At 37.1% G+C, this 10,405-nt stretch overlaps 2 protein-coding genes across 5 annotated transcripts in view; one reads left to right on the top strand and one right to left on the bottom strand.

The window, feature by feature from the left end:
• Window positions 1–5,292, top strand: myl1 (myosin, light chain 1, alkali; skeletal, fast). The gene is made up of 6 exons (XM_058081170.1): window positions 1–212; window positions 741–768; window positions 1,607–1,750; window positions 3,113–3,286; window positions 3,361–3,438; window positions 4,802–5,292. The coding sequence occupies exons 1-6, from the start codon at window positions 84–86 to the stop codon at window positions 4,828–4,830; spliced, it is 582 nt and encodes a 193-aa protein (XP_057937153.1). The 5' UTR covers window positions 1–83; the 3' UTR covers window positions 4,831–5,292.
• A 44-nt stretch (window positions 5,293–5,336) lies between these two features.
• The window catches only part of map2 (microtubule-associated protein 2), a 73,091-nt gene continuing 68,022 nt past the window's right edge, over window positions 5,337–10,405 (bottom strand). For all 4 annotated transcript variants that reach the window (XM_058081166.1, XM_058081165.1, XM_058081167.1 and 1 more), the window contains 3 exons: window positions 9,507–9,588; window positions 8,516–8,628; window positions 5,337–7,773 (listed from right to left, as the gene is read on the bottom strand). In XM_058081166.1, the coding sequence (XP_057937149.1) occupies window positions 7,552–7,773; window positions 8,516–8,628; window positions 9,507–9,588 (417 nt within the window). In that variant the 3' untranslated portion in view covers window positions 5,337–7,551. The remainder of the gene's footprint in view (window positions 7,774–8,515; window positions 8,629–9,506; window positions 9,589–10,405) is intronic.

Genomic DNA, 10,405 nt, shown 5'->3' with positions numbered 1-10,405 from the left:
CTTTGTGCTGCACCCCTTGTGTTGTCACCCCTTCCGGGAGTTGTCTGTCTTTAAGGAGCACGCTCATTTGACTTGAAGCTAAAATGGCACCCAAGAAGGATCCTAAGGCTCCCGCCAAAAAGGCCGAACCGGCAGCGGCGCCCGCGCCTGCGCCTGCACCCGCGCCCGCCCCTGCTCCTGCAGCCCCCGCTGTCGACTTGTCCGCCGTCAAGGTAGAAATGAAACAAAAGCATGATTTGCTCTGAAGATGAGAGGCTGCACCTCCACTCATTATTGCATGACTAAACTAGAACCTGAAAAGTACTATTTATTTATTTTAACGTTTTCTGAGAAAAAGAAGTAAATTATACTTCACATACAGTATTTGTACTATTCTGCAAGTTTGTAGTGGATGACTTGGAGCAGGGCACACACTGGAATACTTAGAACCATGGATAGCTCATGACTGACATCCTTGGCCACGCCCCCTGGCCCTCAAGCGTTGTGACGGCCCAGCAGGGTGACACCAAATGAGGGCATCTTAATGGAGCTAAAGATGGACCCCCCACATATCGGGTGCCCCCATGGAAAGCTAAATTTGGCCAAGGGGCCGTATTTAATCCCAGTTCCGACCTGATTTATTGTATTAAATTAGTAGAAAGGCCCGTTAGGACAATCTTGGGTGTAGGATGAAACCTTCTTGAGATGTTTGTTTTTGTACTGAATGTGAACTAACATTGCTGCTCTCTACTCACCTCCAGGTTGAATTCAGTCCAGACCAAATTGAAGGTATGAATACTTCATTTGACATTTTCAGTACTACAGACATGGAGACAATTGGAGATAGAAACCCTTTTAATTCCACTAAACATCAACCAGTCAGGGAACCGAGTTCCTTACAGATGAATACATTACATGTATTCATGGTGGCATCTGCTATTTTCCAAATTCCTTGGAAGTTTTAAAGAATTCCGTCCCCACGAGACAAAAAGTTTTCTCCCAGTTATGTGCATCCTTGACAACACTCGGGATGAATTAATCCCAAAGCAAGAAAACATCATAAAATCAAAGTCAATTCATGGATTCTGTTGCTGTCGGAAAGAGGACTTTAATAGGTTTAATTGTAGGCATGAGCCATAAATTGGGGAAAATTTTACCTTTTACATTGTTTTAAATTATTTATTTTGTATTTATTTTATTAATTATTATTGGCATTACTTATTTTATTTATAGTCAGCATTGCCTACTTTTACACAACACACACACTTGCCTTGCCTTTAAAAGGATGGGGGCTCATATTCTCAGCTATCAATTCCAAGGTGGTCTTTTAAAGGAGAGCGAGGCAGCTGAGATAGAAATAGTCTGAAGGGTGACTGCGCTTTGCAGGAGTCCATCCATTCAGCCAATAATATCACAACCCACTGAGATACTTTTCCCCTGAGGAGCTGCCGCCTACACCTGCTGGGACGGAACTCCCACATTGTCTTCCACAGCCCCCCCTCTCCCCATCTGGGTTTAAAGTGCACCACATTTCTGCACCAATCAAACATATATAAAATGCAGTTTATTAAAAATAAAACAATATGGCGGCATTAACATGACGGAACGTTGTTGTGTGACTCTGCAGACTACAGGGAGGCCTTCGGTCTGTTCGACAGGGTGGGTGACAACAAGGTGGCCTACAACCAGATCGCTGATATCATGCGCGCTCTGGGACAGAACCCCACCAACAAGGATGTTAGCAAACTGCTGGGAAACCCCTCCACTGAAGGTGAATTATAGATTTAGTAGTATAGCAGCCTCCTTGAAGTAAACAAGCCATGTTTTTTCTGTTAATGCTGTACTTTTGTGACAATTTCATGTTGAGCATATAAGTAAAGACATAGAAATAATACACATTGGTAACTTGGTATTCATTGGTATTGATTTCAAATTCATTTTGTTTTTGGTTAATATAATTGGTAAATAATATAACATAAATACAAATATAATTTGGTAAAATAATTAGAATTTTAATTCTAAATAATAATAATAATAATAATAATAATAATAATAATAATAATAATAATAATAATAATAATAATAATAATAATAATAATAATAATAATAATAATAATAATAATAATAATAATAATAATAATAATAATAATAATAATAATAATAATTTATTGTTAATAATTATTGTGATTCATTTTTATTAATTATTATAATAATTTGGTAAAGTAATAATAATAATAATAATAATACATTTTATTTGAATAGCGCTTTTCAAGATACTCAAAGACAACATAACATAACATAAATATAATTTGGTAAAATAATTAGAATTGTAATTCTAAATAATGATAATAATAATAATAATAATAATAATAATAATAATAATAATAATAATAATAATAATAATAATAATAATAATAATAATAATAATAATAATAATAATAATAATAATAATAATAATAATAATTTATTGTTAATAATTATTGTGATTCATTTTTATTAATTATTATAATAATTTGGTAAAGTAATAATAATAATAATAATAATAATAATACATTTTATTTGAATAGCGCTTTTCAAGATACTCAAAGACAACATAACATAACATAAATATAATTTGGTAAAATAATTAGAATTGTAATTCTAAATAATAATAATAATAATAATAATAATAATAATAATAATAATAATAATAATAATAATAATAATAATAATAATAATAATAATAATAATTTATTGTTAATAATTATTGTGATTCATTTTTATTAATTATTATAATAATTTGGTAAAGTAATAATAATAATAATAATAATACATTTTATTTGAATAGCGCTTTTCAAGATACTCAAAGACACTTTACAGAAAAATGAAGTTGAATAAAGCAAGTAAACAGAATAGAAGACACACCAAAATACAGCATTCATTGGTTAATACACAGTTAAATCATGAGTGAAATCATGTAACAAAAATATTTTCCCTTAAGATTTTCCTTAAATAATTCCACACAATTTAATTAAAAATAGTAAAGTAAATATCCGCTGACCAAGCATAGAAGATCCGTCCTGTACATCACAGCAGATTCACGTCTTTAACGTTGAAACGATCTGACGACCGTTTGTCGTTACGTGTTACACAGACATGGCCAACAAGAGAGTCGAGTTCGAGGCTTTCCTGCCCATGCTTCAGACCATCATCAACAGCCCAAACAAGGCAGGCTTTGAGGACTACGTTGAGGGTCTGCGTGTGTTCGACAAGGAGGGCAACGGCACAGTGATGGGCGCTGAGCTGCGTATCGTCCTGTCAACACTGGGTAAGCCGGTTTATTTTGACGATTATTATCATATAGTATATTTGGGTCTTGATGATTGCCATTGGTGCCTGCAGGAGAGAAGATGAATGAGGCTGAGATTGACGCTCTCATGGCGGGTCAGGAGGATGAGAACGGCTGTGTCAACTACGAAGGTGAGAGCCTCCTTTGCAATAAAAGTGACTGCTGGAATGAATGGATTAGGTTTGACTCAGGTCCAAAACCCTCTCCTTGTCTCTTCAATATGCCTCACACGCTTATTAAAAACATTTCAAGTATAAAATACATACTCACCACCAAGTACTCACCGCTAATTAATATTAATTTACTGTGATCGATGAACTGATCCAATCTGAGTCACGGTGCAGAAGTTCCAGTTTTGTGTCTCATAGCAACTATGGTGTGTTCAAGGACCCCTGCATTATCAGTGAAGCATAAACAACCGAACACAAATGCAGTTTAGAAATATAACTGGTTAAGCCATTAGCGGCAACAACTGCAATCAAGCACTGGTGATGGCTTGCAATGAATCTCTTACATCAATTTGTTGTAATTCAGCCACTCTTCCAGCATGAAGCGCCTTTTTAAGGTCATGCAAGGTCAGCATCTCAATAGTATTCAGGTCAGGACTTTGACTAGGCCACTCCAAAGACTTCATTTTGTTTTTCTTCAGACATTCAGAAGTGGACTTGCTGGTGTGTTTTGGATTTTTGTCCTGCTGCAGAACCCAAGTTGGTTTCAGTTTCAGTTTCAGCAACATATGGCCAGACATTCTCCTTCTGGAATTATTGGTAGACAGTAGAATTCACGGTTGCATTTATCACAGCAAGTCTTCCAGGTCCTGCAGCAGCAAAACAGCCCCAGGCCATCACACTACCACCACCATATTTTACTGTTGGTATGATGTTCTTTTTCTGAAACGCTACTTTTAAGTGTAATGGGACACATTCATTCCAAAATGTTCAACTAGAGTATTTTCTCAAAGGTCTCAGGGATCATCGAGATGAGCCTTAATGTTCTTTTTCTTCAGTAATGGTTTCCGTCTTGGAACATGTAGGTTGCTTTTGCCCTTGCTTTTTGAACACTGACCTTGAACACTGAGGCAAGTGAGGCCTGCAGTTCTTTGGATGTTGTTGTGGGGTCTTTTGTGACCTCTTGGATGAGCCCTTGCTGCCCTCTTGGGGTCAATTTGGTTGGCCGGCCACATTTGGAAAGGTTCACCACTCTTCCATGTTTTTTACCATTTGTGGATAATGGCTCTCACTGTGGTTGGCTGGAGTCTCAAAGCTTTAGAAATTGCTTTATAGCCAAGTTTCATTTAAAAACTGCAATCTGTGTTGGATTGTGTTGTCATTGACTAATATTTAAATTTGTTTGCTGAGCTGAAACATTAAATTGGAACAAAAAAATATATACTAGTATAAAGTATACTAAATTCTGGTGTGGGTATTTAACACTGACTTATCTTCATTCTACTTTTGTGTCCTCCCTATGCCATGGCCCGATCTTCACACACAGCCTTTGTCAAGCACATCATGTCAGTTTAAGGACCCCCTACCCCGGCTGCAGTGGTGGCGGTGAGCATCGAGTATGTGCAGACCCCATGGTGTCGAGACATTGACTCGCTGCTTCCTGCTCCAACCTGAGGAAGCAGGGCAAACTAAGGACTATGAGATACCATTTCTAAATCCTTCTATTGTTTTGTTCCACACTCGTTTTGCCTCGTCTCCTACTGGTGCTCTTTAGGCTTCTCCAGATGCAGAAGCTTTCCTAAATTCCCATGAGATGTTTTCTTTCCTCACCCCGAAAAAGCCTCGATTGGGGGTGTCAGATGCTTTCACGGTGGAGCGGTGCAGGAGGGGGTGGTGGGAGTGATGAGGACCATCCCCTCCCGACTGTCTGAGTGACAGGCCTGACCACACGTCAGTCCATTTCTCATCTAACCCATCCCTGAGTCTTAACTTATTGTACTCTCCTCTGCCGTTTCACAATAAACTTTTCACAAGTTCCAATTTTTATGCTTTTTCAAATGAACCAACAGACGATGCCTCTCTCACATTAATTTTCATTTCATTTATTTTTCATGAATGGAGTCATATCATTGAGAAATGAAAAAAAAAAAATCAAAAACAGCATACATCTAGTTGACCTTTTTAAATACATTTACTTGCTGCAGCTTGGGATGGGATGGGATGGGATGGGGACGGAAGGGGCGGACGGTGATGGGGAATGCTGAAAAAAACACAAAAGCAAACAAGCGCCCGGGTAAGAGTCTGAAAAGCGATAAAACGATATCACTCCAACAGCTTTCGTGAACACAGAACCCCTTTTTTCTTTGCGGAATGATTCATCTTTGTCATCATTTCTATAACGCTGCCACATGTTGCAACAAAACAATCAGATACATTGGCTGTAAAACAGGAGATCACACACACACACACACACACAAAGAATCTTTCACTAAAATCCTTCGCAGCACTTCTTTAAATGAGAGCCAGTCCAATAGTGATGGGTATATCCATTCTGTGGTAACGATACGTGTTATTGTGTTAATAGAGAACTAGTATTGAACTAGTACTAACATTTCATGCACAAATCACATAGTACTTTTACTATTTTTACACTGTGCAACCTACTTTTGTATACATCAATCTTCAATTTTCATCATAAATACCAGATATTTGACAGATTTCAGTAAAATAAATGGAAAATACTATTTTTGGTAGCAAATACACTACATGGGTTGCATTGTGTAAAAAAATAAAGTACTGTCATTTGTTATGACTACAATGTTATGTTAAAAATATACAATTAGCAGTTTAAATAGCCTGTATTTGTTTTCTGTATTTTGGGGATAAAACTGCCGAAAAGCAGTTTCAGTATTAAAATGACAAAAAAGTAATCGGCATCAATATTGAAAAAAAAAAAAAAATCTGGAAAGAAAATGCCAAAAACGTAATTCGCATGGTATTTCAAAAAAATTGAAAAAATTGATATTGTTAATGAGAAAAAAAACAGAGAAAGTAATTTGTTTTTAGAAAAAATACCAAAAATGTAATTAGTATTGGTATTGATTTTGAAGAATATTTGAATAGTGAAGAATAATGAATGAATGAATGAAAACAATAATGTTTGTATCAATAACAAAAAACAATTAGCATAAAAAAATGCCCAAAAAGTGATCAGTATTGGTATCAATATCAACAAAAAAATGCCAAAACATGTATTGAAAAAAATAATTTTTAATTTTTTAATTTTTTTCCTACTCTGGGGAAAATACCAATATAGTAATTGAACAGTGACCAGTCATCAATATTGGCGCTGGTATCGTGAAAAAATGTCAACAAAGTAATCTCGTCATTGGTATTGGTATCGGAAAAAATACCCAAAAAGTAAACGGTATGGTATCAAATTTTTAAAATCTGGTATCGCCCATCACTACAGTCCAACAAGTTGAAATCTGCAAAGATTTCAGATGGGTGCTTGTCTATGAAAACTCAGGCCTTGCGGTGCTTATTCAACCTGGCTGACACCAAGAAATACGCGGGAAACGACTATGAACTACAAAACATGATCTGTTTAATTTCTTCTGGGATGAATGAAGAGGTAACTTACTCAAAATCCTTTTTGAATCAACACATGCTCAGATGTCATACATGGCCTTTGCAGTGATAAAATACATATTCTATGTATTGTTGTGTTGTTTAGTCCTTAGGAAAAGGTTTAAAGGACATGTAGATGGTAAAGAACCTATATTCCTATACTCGTTCCTATATATATATGTATATATATATATGTATATATATTTCTATGTGTGTGGTACATATAGAGGGCTTGCAGTGAGGATTCGTTAAGGGGTCTGGCGTCCATGCACGTTAGCAAGAACAACACGTGCAGCAGTGTGATGTGCTGGCCACATTACTTCCACATACAGAATATGGCCACATATGGAAATAAAAGCTTGTTTAAAACACACACCCAGGATCAGTAAGGCCAAGAGTTGCCCACCCCCACCGCCGCCACCAATGTATGTACACTAAATCCTAGTGAGGACCAGAGGTGAACTATTCTATGCAACATCACTTCAAAGAAGAGGCGGAGGGAATAAAGAAGAAATAGCACACATTTTGGAATGAAAACAGACAGAAATAAACAGGAGCTCCTACTAGTCGGTCTTTAAGAGATGTGAAGCCAAGTCCGTGTCACTCCCCCCCCCACAGGCTCCAGAAGATTGACAGGTTCAGTGTAAGAGCATCCGTGATGCATGTTCACAAACCCTGCTTGGCCAGAGCGGCAGTCACATCCTCGGCTAAGGTTGCTAACTGTGGCGACTCCGTTACGTTGAGGCTGCCGGAGGACGACAGGTGGCTGTCCCGTTGGCGCTGGGGCGACATGGAGCGCGATCGGTCTGGCGAGCGGACGACGATCTCGGCCCCGTGGTCCACTCGCGCCTTGGCGTGGTCGCGAAACGTCAACCTGTGGCTCTCAATCTGGCGGGCGGTTTTGACACAAAATTGAACGTTTTTACAGAATAGTCACAATATTAAGACAAAAAACTGCAAGTTTGTCATGTCATGAGTAAAAAATAATGTTATTCTAGTGGCAAAAAGGTGAAATATTAAAGAAGAAAATTTTAATTTTGGGTGGCACGGCGGTTGAGTGGTTAGCGCGCAGACCTCACAGCTAGGAGACCAGGGTTCAAGTCCACCCTCAGGCATCTCTGTGTGGAGTTTTCATGTTCTCCCCGTGCATGCGTGGGTACTCCGGTTTCCTCCCACATTCCAAAAACATGCTAGGTTAATTAGTGACTCCAAAAGGTATGAATGTGAGTGTGAATGGTTGTTTGTCGATATGTGCCCTGTGATTGGCTGGCGACCCTCGTGAGGAAAAGCGGTAGAAAATGAATGAATGATTTAATTTTTTAACTACAAATAAAGTTGCAATTTCTGGAAAATTTTGTTCAACATTACAAAAATAAAGTCAAAATATTATGAGAATAAAGTCAGAATTATGAGAAGAAAATTGAAAGTTGAAAAATTTTGAAAAAAAAAACAGCAGAAATTGAAAAAAAGGCTTTTATTTTACAAGAATAAAGTGAAAATATTTCGAGAAAAAAGTCTGTTATAACAAGAGAAAAAGTTGCAATAATATCACAATAATGCTGTAATAATAATAATAATGAGAAAATAATGTCATTTTATGTTATGTAAAGTATACAGTAGAAATGCTTACCGTAACACGGCCCCCTCCTGGAGTGTGATGAGCATTGTCCAAGGAGCCCACCTTGGCGTGGGCTTTGTCTTTAAAGTCTAACTTCACACTCTCAATGCGAACATTACCGCCTCCTGAAAAAGACAAAATTCAAAATTGTGTCAATCAAACAGTGATACATTTTCCGCATATCATTTTTCTTGCCACCACGTACACTGATACTGAAATTTCTGTTTACCTTGACATACTATGGTATGTTAAATATCAATACAGTGATCCTTTGCCATTTTGCCTTCCAAATGTGTGTCTTCACTCCATGACTGTTTTTCAACAATATATAAAAATGTGATGATGCAACTCCACAATAGAAGAGAGCATGTTTGGTGCGGTTTGAAGCCAAAAAAAATGTCCACAAGTTGGCAGAAGGGCATTTTATAACAGCTCTCACAGCAACTCCATTTGGGCTTTACCATGTCTATTATGGACCAAGAACAATCTAACCTTAAAAAATCAGTCCAAAAAACATTGAAAATGGCTGGGATTGAATGAGTAAAACATTTATAATACAGTAATATACAAATATAATAATATATAAATATATTAAGCATCAAGAGGATGCATTCAAAGATGTTCTAATAAGCAAGGAACTTTTCCAATCTTATTAACATTATTTTTTGTCTTATTTTCTCTTATTATGTCTACTATATTGGGTAATAGGAGTTTAAAGTGACTATAGGGTTGTTAATTCAGGTCTAGAAGGCTCTAATAATGTAAAAAATGTATACATAAACAGGTTTCCTCTTTTCTAACTATGCAAATATTTCATTTATAAATAAGGGATCGGCTGCACGGTGAGCGAGTGGCTAGCGTGCAGACCTCATAGCAAGGAGACCCGGGTTCAATCCCACCCTCGGCCATCTCTGTGTGGAGTTTGCATGTTCTCCCAGTGCATGTGTGGGTTTTCTCTGCGGACTCCGGTTTCCTCCCACATTCCAAAAACATACTAGGTTACCTGGACGATGATGAATGTTGTCTAGAGAGCCGCACTTGGAAGTCACATGACTCAGATCTATCTTCTTGTTTTGGATCTGCACCTGGAAATGGGCACGCCAAAACAGGAGGTAAGTTCATGTTTTCACTTAGACGTTTGAAGAAGGTCTCTATCTTTCACTGGGATGAAAAGATCTTCCATTTGAGCAAACGTCAATATGGAACCTCCAAATTAAAATTCCTTTCGCGTCATTGTATGTAGCATCTCCAAAAGTATCCCCTCAAAGTGTCACAAAAATGTATGAAGACAAACCATTATTTAAAAAAGACACCATCAAAATTGTTACTGCACGTTAGACCTCCTGTGGCTTTTTTGCAACACTTTTTGCTAAAGAAATGCATCAGTGCGGGATAAAGGTAATAATATTATAATTATACAGTTATCCCTCGCTACATCGGAGTTCCAACATCGCTCCCTCACTCAAAAATGACTGAATCAAACAAATACCGAATAAGTTGTGTTTTTAACATAGTAGATGAAACATGATATTCCATTGCCCCATACTTCATACTGTATGTAGTCATGGCATAACATTGACATTGAGGTTATCCTCACATTCTGTGTGGAAGTGGTACATTTTGGCTTCTTACATTGTCTTTCTGACCCACTCTGTTTGAAACCCCTTTCTTAACCCTTCGATGCATAAGTCAGGTTGTTTTCTTGAAATATCTTCGTAATTAAATTTTTTTTATCATTTCATATTCCAGGTATTCCTCAAAAAGCATGTTTTTGATATCATGCCGTTCACATTTTTAACTTATCTTTTATACATTTTAAGAAATTTTTGTTTTTGTGTTACTACCCCAACCTTCCATGAGTGTGTTAAAAATGAACTGGTCAGGTTGTTTTCTTGAAATATC

The sequence above is a fragment of the Doryrhamphus excisus genome, chromosome 9 (assembly GCF_030265055.1).
Source record: "Doryrhamphus excisus isolate RoL2022-K1 chromosome 9, RoL_Dexc_1.0, whole genome shotgun sequence".
NCBI lineage: Eukaryota > Metazoa > Chordata > Actinopteri > Syngnathiformes > Syngnathidae > Doryrhamphus > Doryrhamphus excisus.
Note: the sequence above shows the minus strand (reverse complement) of the source record. Positions and strands in the feature narration are given on the sequence as shown.

What these genes read in the sequence shown, in the direction of transcription:
- myl1 (XM_058081170.1), top strand. Translation starts at nt 84, where the DNA reads ATGGCACCCAAGAAGGATCCTAAGGCTCCCGCCAAAAAGGCCGAACCG. An exon ending in TATCGTCCTGTCAACACTGG is followed by an intron (nt 3,287 to 3,360) that starts GTAAGCCGGTTT and finishes TGGTGCCTGCAG; the next exon opens with GAGAGAAGATGAATGAGGCT. An exon ending in CGGCTGTGTCAACTACGAAG is followed by an intron (nt 3,439 to 4,801) that starts GTGAGAGCCTCC and finishes CTTCACACACAG; the next exon opens with CCTTTGTCAAGCACATCATG.